Source organism: Lynx canadensis, chromosome A1 (genome assembly GCF_007474595.2).
Source record: "Lynx canadensis isolate LIC74 chromosome A1, mLynCan4.pri.v2, whole genome shotgun sequence".
NCBI classification, from domain to species: Eukaryota; Metazoa; Chordata; class Mammalia; order Carnivora; family Felidae; genus Lynx; species Lynx canadensis.
Window position 1 is genome coordinate 142,629,528 of NC_044303.2, and position 17,900 is coordinate 142,647,427.

General features: G+C 36.7%; 1 protein-coding gene across 1 annotated transcript in view; it reads left to right on the forward strand.

Annotated features, from left to right (window-relative positions):
• The window catches only part of SCAMP1 (secretory carrier membrane protein 1), a 129,452-nt gene that overhangs the window by 15,025 nt on the left and 96,527 nt on the right, over positions 1 to 17,900 (forward strand). The window contains exon 2 of the mRNA XM_030323538.2: positions 8,031 to 8,108. Within this exon, the coding sequence (XP_030179398.1) occupies positions 8,031 to 8,108 (78 nt within the window). The remainder of the gene's footprint in view (positions 1 to 8,030; positions 8,109 to 17,900) is intronic.

Sequence of the window (17,900 nt, forward strand, 5' to 3'; positions counted from 1 at the left end):
TAAGCACTTCTTTCGATCTCTTATAAAAAATTTGCTAAATACATGTTTCAGAGTCTAGCTCAGATTTTTAATGGCTTCTTATAGTTCCTTTTTTTTTAAATAATTGGGACATTTAGAAACTAGTAATTCTCTAGGTAAGTGAAATTCTCAGTATTTGTTAAACTCATATGATTATAGTAGCTCTGAGACGTATCAAGTAGGAAAAAAATATATAACTCTATGAAGGTAGGGCCTCTCCTAGCCTCTAGCTTGGGACTTGTTTAATCAAGTTTCCTAGTCTAGTGTATAATATTGATTGGATTAAGCAGAGTTCTTGAAGAGTATTTTAATTAAGTTTTGCTGGAGCAATGCCATGTTTAATTCAGTCTTTTTCTTTAGAGGAGTTACTGTTTTAAACATAAATTTGTATTCTTTATTACATTTTCTTCTAAGAACTCAATCTTTGGGGTCAGATTTGAATTTGAATCCTACCATGTCACTTATTAGCTCTATGACTTTGGGCAAAAGACATTAAAGATTTGTGAGCTAGTATTCTCAGCAGTGAAAGAAAGGATACAGAAGTTAAGTCATAAGGTTGTTCTGAGAATTATATGACATAATTAAAGAGTGCACTGTTGTGCTAAAATAGATGAATTCTCTTTCTTTCCTTGAATCTGTCTTTGCTTTAGCCTACCTAAGTTTCTCATAGACATGCCTGATAGAATTAAAAATGTGCATTTTCTTCTAAATGTTCTTAATATTCAAATTAGTGTGTTCTGCTGTATCATGAAAAAAGGCATGAGGTAAGTGAAAAAATGTAGTAAAAGTCTATTACTATGTTATATGAAAACATTGGATTGGGAAGCTTTCTGATCAGGTCTTTTGTCGTCTTTTGCAATTTTGAAAAACAGGAGAAATTTAGCTTTAGGTCTCAGTTTCTTATTTTCCCTTTGGCTGAAGCAATTGAATTTGCACAAATGGATGAAAGTGAAATTATAAGCCAGTCTTGAATACATTGTTAGGCTTCAATCAGACCTGTCTAGTGGAAATAAAAATTGTGCCACATTGTAATTTAAAATTAGCTAGGGGTGCCTGGGTGGCTCATTTGGTTAAGCATCTGACTCTTGATTTCTGCTCGAGTCATGATCTCTCGGTTCATGGGATTGAGCCCCACATGGGGTTCTGTGCTGAAATCATGCAGTCTGCTTGGGATTCTCTCTCTCTCTCTCTCTCTCTCTCTCTCTCTCTCAAAATAAATAAACTTTAAAAAATTATCTAGTAGCCATATGGAAAAAACAGAAGAAACTAATTTTAATATTTTATTTTACTCCTTATATACAAAATACCCTTTTAACACCATTACTATAAAAGTTATTAATGACCTATATTTATGTTGTTTTGTGATAAATCTTTGAAATCAGAAACATGCTGTGTTTTACACTTCCAGCATATTTCACTTTGGATTAGTAAACATTTCAAGAGCCATGTATACTAGTAATCAATAAATGTTTATACTTAAAAAAACTTTCTCTTACACCAGATTTTATTTAAATTTAGTTAATGGCAGTAAACTGTATTTACATCATTTTAATGGAACCCAAAATGACAGAGAACACTGATTCTACCTGTTCTCGTTTTAAATCATGGAGATGTGTCAGGTTACCTCAGGTGATGGGGCTTTATTGTAAATTTTTGTGGGAGGGAAGGTAGCCCAACACAGTCCATCTTTGCAATTGTAATGAAATGGTCTCTGGGAGCTAAAAATGTGTTTCCTCAAATCGCCCCCCTGTCCTTCACCTCTCACCCATTAAGCAGTAAGTCATTTTCATGTGAAATCAGTATTTATAAAACAGATAAAATTGTGCTGTACTGGTTCAAGTGAAGGTTAGGGGACTGGTCTCTGCTAACTTCTTTGCCCTCTTGTGCTTCTCTCATTCTTCTCTGAGGATCTTCTTAACAGTGAAAACTCCTGTAACACCAAGTCATTCCTCACCAACCAGAATAGCAGTAACAACTCTGTTGGCCCTCTTTTTGCTTTGGTGACACATTAGCAACCTTGGTAATTGTCTTTCCCCTCATATTTTGTACCCGCTGCTCCCTTTTCTGGTCATCTTCTTATTAGCTTCTGTTTGTCTTTCTGCCATGACTAGTGTCAGCCTCTTCTGCTTGTAATTACCAATCATAATGTCTCCTCTTCAAGTAGCTCAAGATATAAGATCTAATTGATTAGCATTATCCAATATAGAGTCACTTCTGTTGGGGTCTACCAGACTTCCTCATGTCCAATTCTAAAAATTGTCACAGAGGCCAATTCTTCATCCTTTAACACATAGTGAAGATAACAGGGTTACTTGACACAAAGGTTGGGCAAAGAATGTCTGGTTGCTTTCCTCAGAAGGCAGCTGTAGGTGTTTTTTGGCCTATTCGTTATATATGATTTGCTATGCATTCTTAATATCTCCGTTAATCATAAACAGAAAGCTTGTTTCTTCCTTACTTATTGGTAGTGGTAATGATAACAATCTTAGCTATCAGTATTTTCCATGTACAGGAACAGTATTAAACATTTTATATATAGTAGTAGTTCATGAGCTACAGATATGTTTTACTGATGAAGGAACTGAGTCACATTGAAATATGAATCGCCTTGTTGAAAGTTTATAGCTTTTCATTAGCGGAACTCGGATTTGAATACAGGCAGTCAGCTTTCCAGATGGTAAAGACTTAAAAATATATAGCCTAACATTTCAGAGCTGTGACTGATCAGGACAATCATCTATCAAAAATTTCCCCTATTTTACAGATAAGAAAATTGGCAGTTTAGGTGTCTTGCATAAGTTCACAGTCTAGTCATTGCCAGGAGTTTCTAAATCCTAGACAAGTACTCTGCTACAGAACAAGTACCTAAGATACGTGAGATTTTGAACGTTAATCTTGAAACTCAAACCTGTTAAGTGTTAGCAGATATAATAAATGGATACATAATATATGGTTATACAGAGTCATCCATGTAGGCTATTTTCATGTTAGACGATTTAGCTTGAGAATGGTACAAAGAATAAGCAGGATACTGAGGTTGATTCTCAAGAATCTAGCTGAAGGTGAACGTACTTTCTGCCACATTAGAATCTTCCTGAGAGGTTACGTGTGGAGTGATGGAGAACTGCCCAATTTAATGCATAGTGGATGAAATCATCCGAAATATAATGAAGGTACACTACTTTAGAGGATTTGGTAAAGAAATCTGAATTAAAGATATAAAAAAGCTAATTATGCTAGTTTTGAAATCTTATTCTCGTTGAAAAACATTTTTATAATGCATCTTGATTTTTAATGAAATATGGCTATGAAGTTAAATGGTGTGTGGAGGGTTTAGTAGAATAGCCTTGGCTTAACTAAATTTATGTAATTTAATATTTATGGATAGTCAGATCCAAATAGGATATTTAAATTCTAAAGAATGTCTACACTTCTTGGAAGTTAATAAAACATAGAAGTGTAGTATATTATTTTAAGTCAGTAAAAGGAGGCTCTCTCAGATTGTTTTCCTTGTTAGAAATGCAAATTCTCAGACACTATCTGAGACATCAAGGTACATTTAGAATGGGGTTCAGTAATCTGGGTTTTAACAAGCCCTCCAGGTGATTCCAGTCTGTACTGAGTTTGACAACCACTGCAGTAGAGTCAACCAAGTTAGCACTTGAAACAGTTTGATTTTGTTGTGTTGAAAAGAAAGCACATTTTCCTGCCAAAGGTTTGAAATCATTAATAAACAATGAACTCAACCTGTGTCTTTCTTGATTAAGTTGTGGGTGTGGTAAATTTTATTTTTAGCATATATTTTCTCTCAGATATACACTAAATGCCCTTCAGGAAGTTTCTTGACCTTTTTCAAAGTCATAGCTTCTTTCTCTGAGAAATAGAATAGTACCATCCATCAGGGAGGATCATAACAAGGATTGGAAGTAATAAGTGCTAGACACGTAGAGGCTGTAAAAGATTATTCATTATTAAAACTTCAGCTCTGTTGTTTTCTTCTATTTCAGAAGACTACAACTTCCATAACACTATCTACATTTATTAAAACTAATTTGAAAGGTTAATTAAGAATTCAGAGGTAACAGTTCTTTAGCTTCCTAAATCTTGGCAAATCTGGTACATGTTCTACTGCTTTGTCACCTAATACTTAATGTTAAGGAGAAATTCCAGACCAACTAGAAGTGAACTCAGTTAACTTGACACAATGATTTTGTTAAATTGCCAATTAACTTAGCCTGGATTTAATCTCTTCTAGAATCTAGAAGAAAACCAAGTACATTTTCATTATTGGAGTTAAAAGTAGAAAATTGGAAGAATGATTTCATTCGTCTCTTTGGAGCTAAGTTATACCTTATGTAGGATTTGTGCATTTTAGGACACTTGATAATTGGCTATGTGTATTTAGAAAATGAGAGTTGGGACTCATTGGACTCCTTGTACCTCTAGCATTGAAAGAATGACATTGATGGCATGAATGTTGGCTAAACAGGATCTATCTTTCTGACTCTATACTTCCCCTGTTTTTTTTTTTTTTAATTATGTAATATTTTCCTGGTTCCAAAGTAAAAACTGTAAAACGAGGTACATTCAGCGAAGTCTGGCTTCCAATCCTATGGTCTCTTATCACTCTTCATCTGCTGATAATCATTCATATTAGTAGCTTTTGGCTTCTTCATCTTACTAATAAATTTTATTTACTGGGGCACCTGAGTGGTTCAGTTAGTTGAATGTCTGACTTCATCTTGGGTCATGATCTCCCAGTTTGTGAGTTCGAGCTCCACATTGGGCTGGCTACTGTCCACGCAGAGCTTGCTTTGAATCCTCTGTCTCCCTCTCTCTCTGCCCTTCCCCTGCTTGTACTCTCTTTCTTTCTCAAAAATACAAATAAGCATTTAAATAAGTAAAATTTTACTTACTTGTTTTTCATGTAAAAAAAGTTTTTTTAAGTTTAATTTACTTAAGTAATCTCCACCCAACATGGCGCTCATACTCAGTGACACAGAGATGAAGAGTTGCATGCTCTTCCGACTGAGCCAGCCAGGTGCCCTGGTTTTTTCATCTTGTTCAAAATTTAAGTAAACACATACACATTAATTTTTTTCTTGAAATATGAGGTAACATCTTAGTTTTACATGTTAATTTTTTTCTTTCAATAAGAGGCAACATTTTAGTTATATTGTTTTGCACTTTTTCATTCATTCCATAGCAGCATATAGATTTCCTTGTACTATTATACAGCTGTGTAATACTTAACTGCATAGTATTTTATTATGTCCATGTCCCGTAGTTGATTCAACTTTATTCTATTGGTAGACATTTAGGTTGCTTCTGGTGTTTTGCTATTACAAATAGTATTTTGCCCTTTGGAATAAATTCCTAGAAGTGAGATCATGGGTCAGAGTAAAAATGTAGATGTAATTTTGCTAGCTATTGCCAACTGTCCTTCCATTAGAGGTTGTAACAATTTCTGTACCCGTTAATAATATATGAGAATTCTTATTTTCTTACACCTTTGTCATTAGAGTATGTCAGACTTGTAGATTTTTTCTACTCTGATAGGTGAAAAATGATTAGGGCAGGGTAGTTTTAATTAGTATTTTTCTTAGGAGTGAGATCAAATATTTTTTCACTTAAATTTTTGAACCAGCTTCATATTTATGCACATTTTTTTTCAGAAAGTGTTTCTTGGTTATTACTGTTGATTCTATCCTGAAGCATTACTCTTTAAAATTTTTTTAAAATTCATTTTCTTTATTTTGGAGAGGCAGAGAGACAGAGCGTGAGTGGGGGAGGGGCAGAGAGAGAGGGAGACAGAATCTGAAGCAGACTCCTTCAGATGTCCTTCAGACAGCTCAGAAGCTGTCATTACAGAGCCCGATGCGGGGCCTGAACTCATGAACTGTGAGATCATGATGTGAGCTGAAGTCAGACGCTCAACCGACTGAGCCACCCAGGCGCGCCTTGAAGCATTAGTCTGTAGATTTTTTCTTCTCTTTGGGGGTGGTAATAATCACTCAAACAGTATTACCAGGCACATATGATTAAATTAAAAAAACACCTATTTGTGGTTTTTGTATGCAAAGAAGTGACAGTCTAATTTGGGAAAAGGGAATTGTATGAAGATCATCATGATTCAGTGAAATAAATGATGATGGAGATGAATACCAAGCTCTGAGAAAGCACTAAGTGTATGTTGTACTTACTTGGGTATCAGGGATTTTATTAGTTAGCATGTGAAGTGTTTTTTTTGAGTCTTTAAGGAAGAGGAGAATGCTAGGTTGACCCAACCTGGAAGAGTATTTCAACCACAGGAAGCAATGCCAAGAAAGAGTATGGTGTGGAGAATTCCCAGGTCACCTGGTTTTGTGGGTAGGGATGAGGGGAATGCATCGAGACTGCATCTGGACCATTAGGATTTGCTAAGTCTCCACTTATTGACCCTAAACCCGTTTTTTTCAAAAAAATTTTTTTTACTTTTTTAAGTAATCCTTACACCCAATGTGGGGCTCATACTCAGAACTCTGAGATCAAAAGTTGCTTGCTGCGCTGACTGAACCAGCCACTCACCCTCCTAAACCCTCTTCTGAATTAAGGTAACCACAGCAGTGCCAAACTGAAAATTTTGATTAAAATATTCATGTTTCTTTTTTCTCACGTTTTTCCCTGAAGCACACACTCTTTTGATAATCTTCCTGCTTCTCACATTTTTGAGTAAACTTGGGAGGACAACCCTGGGAAATAGAGTGATTTCATCCCCTCCTTCCTTTTTTATTGTTGAACAAGCATAGTTTTTTTATTTTTTGTCTGTGCCATACTTTTAATTTATCCTTACCACTTTTTGCCAAGTTCAAGGCTCCTTATGCAATATCTTGTTTGATTTGGTGGGGAGTGAAGGACCTGGCAAGAGGAAGGTCCTTCAGAGAGAATAGATGAGTCTGGCTGGAAAGGTAGTTCGGGACTAGGTTAGATGGTCAGAAGTCTTTTATCTCATTTTGAGGAATTTATATTTTGTCTTGGTGGACAGCCTCTAAAGAATCTGAAATGGATTAGGAATAGAGGAGGGGAATGACAAGATCAGCTCTTCCTTTTTGACAGGTAACTTTGATGACTGTGTTGAGAAAGATGGATTGGAAAAAGTACAGTATAGACAAGAGAGCAGTGGTTCCCCAACCAGCGGCAAGTAGCATCATCTGGGAACTTGTTAGAAATACAGATTCTCAGGCCCCTTCACAGAACTCTAGAGGTCCGTTGCAGCAATCTGTTTTGATTCTGATGCATGCCAAAGTTTGGAATTAGGGATGTAAAGGCCAATGAGGCTGTATTACAGTTTGCAAATGCCTTTCACATTAATTATGCAGTTGGTTTTTGTTGAGATGTTTATTATGTTTGTGTCTTAAATTCACGAGAGAAGTAGATTAACTAATATTTTGGGACTTATTTGGAAGCCTAACATGAAAAGATTTGAAAAGTTGGGATAGTGTGGTGATGTATTACATTTGGAAAAGAAGAAACAGGACAAAGTAAACTATAGTCAAGTGAAAATATTGGAGCAGAATAAAACATGTAAATGGTGCTTAATCTTGAATGCTATAGATGTTGCCTGTACATGACATTGACTTGTAATGTGGTACTTATATCTGCAGTAGGGAAAACTGATGGAAGATAACTTTAAAAATATGGGAACTGTGGAACCTAAAGGAAGGGATGGTGGGTTTACCCAAGGTTTGCTAAGGTGCTCTTGTGCAGTCACCTCCACATAGCTATTTTCATTCTTTATATAATAGCCAGCACCTGATTTGCATCTAACCCAGTTTTTTCATTGAGAGTGTGAGGGCTGAGGGTATAAATTTCAACCTTGTTGGGATGAGAGTGAGGAAATGTGATAATCTTTTTATTTTCCTGTTAGCTTCACTGGGTGACCAGAAATACAGATGGAATAAATGCTTTGTAAATATCAAAATTGTGCCTTAAACGATAAGTAATCTTTTATTCTCCTTTGAATTTTATTCCAGGACCCATCAGTTACTCAAGTGACAAGAAATGTTCCACCAGGACTTGATGAATATAATCCATTCTCGGATTCTAGAACAGTAAGACTGTCTTAATTGGACTACTTTTGAATGTTAAAATTGAAATTAAATAGGAATTATATTTCAATTATGATCTCTAGTTGATTGGTTAAACTCGTGTAAAATAAACTGTTAGTATTTTATTTATAATTTAGAAAGTTAAAAATCTTTTTAAACAGGAAGAAATATCAGTAATGGTCCTAGTGGAATACTACAAATTTTCTTTTATGTTCTGCATTGCTGATGATCCCTCTAATAAGAAAATCTTACAACAGTACTTTAAATAGGAGAGAGAAGTGTTCCTTGGTATAAATGTTGTCTTCATGGTAATGTAGGGGTGATGTTTTCTTATAAAATAAAAAAAATCTACTCTCTGGTAGACTAGAATTATCTGGAACTTTACTGGGCTTAGGAACATGTTTTTCTCCTCAAAATTTAGTCTTAATTTAAGTAGGGGTATGAAAAAGAATCCATACTAAACAGGGGTTCTCCACCCTGGATGCATATGAGAAGCACCTGGGGAGGTTTATTACACTTTTCATTAGGGCCCTACACTCTTACAGTTAGGGCACTTGTGTTTTTTGTTGTAGCTGTTATGGTGATTTTATTCTGAACCAGTTTTGAGAACTATTGAGGTAGGTTTTGTTGAGAATTCTTCCCCAGAATTTCTCTGGCAGATAATTTGTTTCCTGTATTTTGAGTCTTTAGTTTAATTCTGACACTCAAGAGGTCTCTTGTTTTAGACACTGTTGACTTTTGAAATGTTAGTCATCCTGTTGAAGATCTTGCAATTCTTCAGTTGTATGCTTGGATTTACATATAAATATAATGATTCTTACTTGATCATCTCTTCCTGATGTGTGTTTCCATAGTCTGCAGAATAATTGCATAAGATATTGCAGGTTTTACTTAGAAATATGTTTAAGATTGGGGTGCCTGAGTGGGTCAGTCGGTTAAGTGTCTGACTTGGGCTCAGGTCATGATCTCACAGTCTGTAAGTTTGAGCCCCGTGTTGTGCTCTGTACTGACAGCTCAGAGCCTGGAGCCTGCTTCAGATTCTGTGTCTCTGTCTCTCTTTGTCTGTGCTCCTCCCCTGCTCGTGCTCTGTCTCTCTCAAAAATGAATAAACATTAAAAAAAAAAAAAAAACTAAGAAAAAGAAATACATTCAAGATGTATTATATTAACATTTTAGTTCTAGAAGAGCTTTGTACAAAGTAAAAGCATTAAAATAAGAATGAACTTTCATGTTCCACTTTATTTCAAAGCTCTCATTTAACATTGCTTATGTGCAACAACTGCAGTCCAGCCTGGGATTACTAAAGTGTTCACTGGACGAGTAAATTTCAGATTGAACCATTTGAGACAGCCAGTAAGTTGACCAGTTTGGACATGTAAAAATGGCAATTTAAAATGATTCAACCCTATAGTAAATTAGTGCTGTGAATGTATGTGCATTTGGTTGTAGTTGAAAGAGAAGAAGAGAGGTGGTATATTTTATTCCACCATATGTAGTCTTTTTAATATGATTTCTGGGGGGTGGAAATGGGAACAAGACTTGTTAAAATATGCTGGTAAAGAATGAAAAGAAGTTTTCATACAATTTTTTGGAAGATTTTACTAGCAAGAAGTATATTAAGCTTTTTAAAAGTAACAGCTTTAGGGGCACCTGGGTGGCTCAGTCGGTTGAGCGTCCGACTTCTGCTCAGGTCATGATCTCATGGTCCGTGGGTTCGAGCCCTGCGTTGGGCTCTGCTGACAGCTCAGATCCTGGAGCCTGCTTCCGATTCTGTGTCTCCCTCTGTCTCTGCCCCTCCCCTGTTCATGCTCCGTCTCTCCCTGTCTCAAAAATAAATAAACATTTAAAAAAAATTAAAAAAAAAAAGTAGCAGCTTTAGATTATTCATATCAGTGGTATTCGTACTCTTTACCAAGTTGCCTACTTTGTGCCATGTGTGTTACCTATATTACTGAATTCCTATAACATTCAAAATGGCCATTTTAAATTTCCATTTTACTGATAAGGAATGTGAGACCCAGGTCATCCAGATAGTAAGTGGCAGAACTGGCTTAACTAACTCAACTTTTTTCCATACAGCTTTTGCCCTTTCCATTTTGCTAGTTCTGTCTTTAGAGATAGATGGAAGGATAGAAGGTACATTACTGGTCTCTGAAAAATTTTTCACCTAATTGGAATTTAAAACAGTTACATGAAGACATATCCAGAAAAAATAAAACATAAACGTGTAAATTATAGTTTGAAATGTAGAGTTTTTACAGTGAAGGAAAGGTTTTCTTAGAATAGTCTCAGGGAGAGCTAGGCAACACTACCTATTTAAAATATAAGCCTATTTAAAATGGAACACTTTTCAGCGGCACCTGGGTGACTCAGTGGGTTGAGCATCCAACTCTTGATTTTGGCTCAAGTCATGAACCCAGGGTTGTGGGATCAGCCCTGTATTGGGCTCACTGCTGGGGCTGGAGCCTGCTTGAGATTCTCTCTCACTCTGTCTCTCTAGCTTCCTCCCTCCCTCTCCCCTACTTATGCTTTCTCTATCTCTAAAAAAAAAAAAAAAAAAGAAAAAGGAAATACTTCTCATGGTAACTAACTAGAATTTAAATACAAATTTGAAAAATAAAAAAATAAAGATAAGTCCCACTTAAAAAAAAAAACTCTTAGATTTGATGAGCAGTGATAAAGTGTCAGAAACGGGGAAAATTATTAGGTAAATTATTTTAACATGCATTTCCACTGAATTTTTACATGGTTGGAAACATTGTTGAAATAATGAAAAAATTAAAAATTCCTTGTTTTTCTGTAAGTACAGTATCAGAAACTTTTTTTTAAAAATGGTTGTGACTATTTTCCAAAACAGATTAGATGTATTTGGATAATTGATTTACGTGATATGTTAGAACTCGGTCCAGATACTCTTTTGTTAATTGGTAGTATTTATATTTATTTTTTTAAAAATTTGTGAAAATAAAGCTTCTAAATTGTTGCCTAAGGGTGTGGTGAATTAAATGAGGTCAAGAGAGAAGATCCATTAGCAGAATGAATGTGTAACCTATAAGATTTAGAAAGTATTGATTTTTTGTTTGGGGGAAAATTTTTTTTTTAACATTTATTCAGTTTTGAGAGAGAGAGAGACAGAGTGTGAGCAGGAGAGGGGCAGAGAGACAGGGAGACACGCAATGTGAGGCAGGCTCCAGGCTCTGAGTGGTCAGTACAGAGCCTGACATGGGGGCTGAGGGGCTGGAACTCAGGGATCCCAAGATCATGACCTGAGCCTAAGTCCAATGCTTAATCACCTGAGCCACCCAGGTGCCCCTGTTTTTTGTTTTTTAATTATGTTTCTTTTTATATTTAGTTTTGTGTTTGGATGCAAACTAAGGTATTTAATGAAGGCAACAATTAAATATTTTAACAATAATTTACATATTCACTTTATATTATAAATTCAGAGAAAGCAATTGTCCCAAGACACATTACAATACTGACAGGGCCAGTATGCTGGCAGTAGGATAGAAGGCTATTGAGCACTTGAAATTTGGCTAGTCTGAATTGAAATGTGCTATAAAAATGAGATAGAAAATAATTTTTTGTTTGAACTCAAAATGTATTTTCCTACTGAAAATGATGTTGAACTTGGTGGGGTAGGTTCCCTGGCCTACCTTCTAAAAACTTAATGCATAAAATACTAGAAAAATTGGCTCATCATTGAGAACTGGTATGCCTTTATGGGGAATGCTTTCCTTTTAAATAAGGTAATGGTTCAAAATGCCTACTGCAGCTCGATTCTCACTGGTTTCAACAGCTGGTAATGACATTGATGGCTTTAAATAGAATTTCTTCTGGTAGGTATTTAAGTACAGGAATTAGGGACACCTGTGTGTGTGTGGGGGGCAAGTGTGGTGCTACTGATAGAAATCCTTGGTCACATATCTCAGGGCCTAGTTTACTGTCTTTCCTTCGGGGATAGATTGCTTCGTTTCCTTTCTGTTTTGCTAGTTGTTGCCATATATGACTTCTGTTACATAAAACAGCAGGATCTGTACCTTCTGGCAGAAGGAAGAACCAAGAGAAGAAAATTCCAAGTATGGGCATGCCTACATTTTTTCTTAAAGGTTATCTTAAAAAAAATTTTTTTTAATGTTTATTTTTTAGAGAGAGAGGGAGAGAGCAAGTGAGGGGGGGGGGGGGGGAGAAAGAGAGGGAGACACAGAATTTGAAGCAGGTTCCAGGCTGTGAGCTGTCAGCACAGAGCCTGACATGGGCTGGAACTCACGAACTGCAAGATCATGACCTGAGCTGAAGTCGGATGCTTAACTAACTGAGCCACCTAGGCGCCCCTCTTTTTTTTTTTTTGGTTTTGAAGTAAGTTCTATGCCACTGTGGGCTTGAACTCATCATGGCCCAGACATGAAGAGTCGCATGCTCTACTGACTGAGGCAGCCAGGCATCCCTGGCATGCCTACATTTTTGAGCATAAGGAAGATGGATAATTGGTTTATGTAATAACTCCCTCTGTGGTAATTCTGGACAGTGGGTAGACTGAGACTGTTAACACTTGGATTCTAAACTAGGCCTTACCACTAATTGGTGACTTTAGGCAACCACTTAACTTCTTTGGACAGCTTTTTTTTTTTTTTTTGTTTTAACGTGTAACAGTGGAAGTAGATGGGAAGATGTTGAGATAAATAGCTTCTAATACTAGTTTCTCTTTTGAAAATGGATGAAACTCTTAGCTCAGGAACTAACTGAATATAATTGTACACCGTAGTTTACCTATCTTTAATACTGCAGAAGGATTTTCTATACTGTAATAATTGTATTTTCTCTTGCTGTGTGTTTCTTTTCGTATCTTTTCCTTTCTCCTTTGCTTCTCATTGTCTTGTCTTGCTTGCAGCTCATTACCTGTCTCTTGTGGAACCAATCTTCTTTGTTTCTAACCTCATTTAATGATAACTATTGCTTTGTATCCTCAGTGTCATTGGCTAGAAATATTTGCATTCTCTTTGGCTCAAATAACGTCTTTTCCTATTGCTATTTGCCAAATCCAGTCACTTACATCTCCAGGAGATAGTACCTGTCTCTTCTTTTCATTCCTACTAAACTGTCCTAATTCAAGTACTCATGTGAAATAATACAGTGGCCTATCTACTTACCTGTCTCCAGTTTCTCTCCTCTCCACTTAAATTCCACATTTAGTCCTTACAATCATTCCCATGTCTTCCCTTCTCTACCTTACTTTGACATAATCTCTTGGCTAAAACCCAAGTGTTGGTTAAATCCAATTCTTGCTACTACTTTCTGCCCCTACCCTAGCAGCTAAATATGACTGGAGAAAGCATCCCATAGGGTCTCATTTTCAGTTACTGACCAGGTCTAAATGGCACTGAATATTCTAGTCATATAACTGTCCACTCTTATCTTCCTCTCTTGTCATCCCTTTTTTTTTTTAAAGTTTATTTATTTTTGATAAAGGAAGACAGAGAGAGAGAGAGAGAGAGAATCCCAAGCAGACTTTGTGCTGACAGAATTGTCTTGGTTGCGGCTTGAACTCCTCAATTGTGAGATCATGACCTGAGCTGAAATGAAGACCCGGACACTTAACCGACTGAGCCACCCAGGCACCCCTCTTTCCTCATCCTTAAAATCTCTTCCCCATGCCCTCTTAGGTGATCACCTTGCTTATTTTCACTGAGAAAATCGAAGCAGTCAGTAGAGAACGTCCATAGACCCCCACCACCGCATCTACCTACCTACCAGCATTTATACCCATATACGCTGCCTGCCTGTTACTTACAGATGAGCTAGCTATTTGTGCTTCTCTTTGATTCCATTCCTTCTACTTGTGTGCTGGATTCCATGCACTCTCACTTTAGAACTTTGCTAAAATGTCCTCTCTTACATTGTTTTTTCCTTCTGGATCATTCATATCTTCATAAAAACGTGTTTTCTCCCATCTGGGAAAAAGACATATATTTATTTACTTGAAGAGCTTTATTGAGATATAATTAATATGCCCATTTAAAATATATAATTAACTTTTCATAGTTGAAAACCATTATCAGATTCTAATTTCAGAATATTTTTGTTCTACCCCCAAAAGCCGGACGCTTCAGCATTCACTTCACATAGCACTTTCCTCTCTAGCCCCAGGCGACTTCTAATTTACTGTCACTATATATTTGCCTTTTCTGGACATTTCATGTAAACAGAATCATGCAGCATGTGGTCTTTTGTGACTTGTTGCTTTTACTTAGCATAATATTTTCAAGGTTCAACTACGTTGGTGTCATGTATCATCAGTACTTTATTCCCCTTTCCTTTTTTGATTTTTGTACCACATTTTATTTAGCCATTCATGAGTTGATGGGCAGTTAGGTTGTTCCCAATGTTTGCCTGCTGCGAACTTTTTTTGTGTACTACTTTTTGTGTGGCTGTATGTTTTCCTTCCTTTTGTGTATATATCTAGGAGTGGAATTGTAGGGTCATATGGTAACAATGTGTTTAACATATTGAGGAGCTACCAACTTGTTTGCCAAAGTGGCTGTACCATTTACATTCTCATCTGTAATGTGTGAGGGTTCCAGTTTCTCCACATCCTTGCCAACACTGGTTATTGTGACTTTTTGCTTGTAGCCATCCTAGTGGATATGAAGTAATCTCTCCGTGTGATTTTAATTTGTGTTTCCCTGATGGCTAATGATGTGCACGTATTTTTTTCATGTGTTTATTGACTATTTGTGTATTTTCTTTGGAGAAATGTCTAGATTTTTTTCCTGTATTTAAATGGGTTGTCTTTTTAATATCAAATTGTGAGAGTTTGTGAAATAGTCTGGATATAAGTCCCTTATCAAATATGTGATTTACAAACATTTTCTCTCATTCTGTGGGTTGTCTTTTTGCTTTATTGATAGTGTTCTTTGCATAGAAGTTTTACATTTTTTAAAAATTAAAAAAAATTAAATGTTTTATTTATTTTTGGGAGAGTGTGAGCAGGGTGGGGGGCGGACAGAGGATCCAAAGTGGACTCCGCAATGACAGCAGCAAGCCTAATGCTGGGCTCGAACTCACAAACCGTGAGATCGTGACCCAACCCAAAATCGGTGACTTAACCAGCTGAGCCACCCAGGTGCCCCAGAAGTTTTTTTTTTTTTTTTTTATAATGTTTATTCATTTTTGAGAAAGAGAGAGAGTGCGAGCAGGGGAGGAGCAGAGAGAGAGAGAGAGAGACACAGAATCTGAAGCAGGCTCCAGGCTCTGAGCTGTCAGCATGGAGCTGGCTGCGGGGCTCGAAGTCGACCGTGAGATCATGACCTGAGCTGACATCGGACGTTCAACCGACCGAGCCACCCAGGTGCCCCACAGGCGCCCCAGAAGTTTTAAATTTTGATGCCACATTTGTCTATTTTTTTTCCTTTGGTTGTTTTTGGTGTCCTAAGAAACCATCATCGAAGTTACGGTCCTAAATAATTACTCCTATGTTTTCTTCTAGGAATTGTATCATTTTATTTTATTTATTTTTATTTAATTTATTTATTTATTTATTTTTTTTAGTTTACATACAAGTTAGTTAGCATATAGTGCAACAATGATTTCAGGAGTAGATTTCTTTAATGCTCCTTATGCATTTAGCCCATCCCCCCCTCCCACAACCCCTCCAGTAACACTGTGTTTGTTCTCCATGTTTGAGAGTCTCTTATGTTTTGTCCTTCTCTCTGTTTTTATATCATTTTTGCTTTCCTTCTCTTATGTTCACCTGTTTTGTATAAGAATTGTGTCATTTTAAGTGCTTACATTTAGGTTTATGATTGGTTTTGAGTTAATTTTTGTGTATGCTCTGATGTAGTTTTCCAACCCCATTATTTTCCATTGGATATCCACTTGTTCCAGCACTATTTGTTGAAAAAACTATTCTTTTCTATTGGATTGTCTTGGCACTCAGTTTGAAAATCAGTTGATAAAAAATCTAGGGGCTTATTTTTGGATTCTATTCTGGTCTCTGTGGCTGTCCTTATTCCAGTAGCACACTGTCTTCGTTACTGTAACTCTGTAACAAAACTTTACCTTAATTTCATTTCCCTGTCTAGTCTATTTATGGCATCTCCTTCCTTGCAAAACTTTCTCTGCTCCCCATTGCTGCAAAAGTCCTGTGAAGAATTTGTGTACTTGTTTTATTTTCTCCATCCTTTCTCCTGAAAGATACTTCAACGAGGGTTTTGCTTCTAAAACTCCACCAAAATGCGCTTGTCAGAGTAGCCAATGACTTCCACATTGGTAATCCAGTGGTAAATTTTCAGTCTTTTTTTTTTTTTTAAATGTTTATTTATTTTGAGATTGGAAGAGAGAGAGAAAACAAGCTGAGGAACAGAGAGAGAGAGAGAGATGGAGGGAGAGAATCCCAAGCAGGACCCGTGCTGTCAGCACAGAGCCTGACATGGGGCTCGAACTCACAAACTGTGAGATCATGACCTGAGCCGAAATCAAGAGTCAGACGAGCTCAACTGAACCACCCAGGTGCCCCTAAATTTTCAGTCTTAACCTTAATCATCAACGCTGATAGTTGATCTCTATCTCATTCTTAGGACATTTTCTTCATTTGGCTGTCAGAGCAGTTGAATTTTTCCTTCTCGGTCTTCTTTGATGGTTTCTCTTCTTCCTTGCTGCTTCACCTGCATTATTGGAGGGCACCTAGAATTAGGCTTTGCTTCTCTCTTCATCTGTGCTCATTCAGATGGTGATTTCATCCAGTTTTATAGGTTTAAGTACTGTCTCCATGCTGATGACTCCCAAATTTACATCTCCATTGCAAACTTCTCTTCTGAAAACTAGATTCATATATTTAGCTGCCTACTAGACATGTCTACCTGAATGTCTTAGAAGTTGCAGATTTAGGGGGATGAAAACTGAACTGAGTCCCTTAGATGTAAACCTGCTAATTTTCAGTCTTTCTCCTCTCTGTCCTATTAGTTGCTTAGACCAAAACTTTGGTGGTATTTCACTATTTGCATTTCCTTCTATCTCCCATCATTCTGTCAGGAAATCCTGTTGGCTCTCCCTTAATGATTTGTCCAGATCTGATCCCTTTTCTTCACAGCCACCACCTGGCTTGAGCTGTGATCATCCTTTGCCTGGATTACTGCAGTGCTGTTTTCCTAACTACTGTCTCTCCTTCCACTTTTGCCATGTTTCAGTTCATTTTCAACTCAGTAGTCAGAATGATACCTTAAGGTTGATCATTTCAGTCTCCTATTAAGAACTCTTTCCTAGCTTTTCATTTTCTTTGGAGTAAAACCAAAAGTCCTTAAAGTAGCCTACAGTCTGGTTCCTGACACCTCTCTCTTCTTTATCTCCTCACACTCTTTCCCTTATGTATTCCTATATCCAGCACACTGGTCTTTGTCATCTAGGCCAGGTATTCTGTTCACTTTGTGTTTGCTATGCCTTCTGTGTGAGATGGTCTTCCCCCAGATACCTGCAAGGTTGACTTCTTAACTTTCATTAATTGTTTACTCACAGGTGGCTTCCCTGACCACCTTTGTAAAATTAAATCTCCACTCAACCTTTATTCGTGACACCTTTACCCTGTTTTTTGTTGTTCTTGTTCCATAAAATTTACTGCTGAGATACTTTATAATGTGTTTATTATGTATATTGTTCATCTTGCACTGCTAGCATGTAAACTCCAGGAGAGTAGGGATGTTTACCTATTTTGTTCATTATTGTATCTTATGTGTCTGTAACTATTGGACATTGTAGTTGATCAGTAAATATTTGATCAATGTATATACAGATATGTATGGC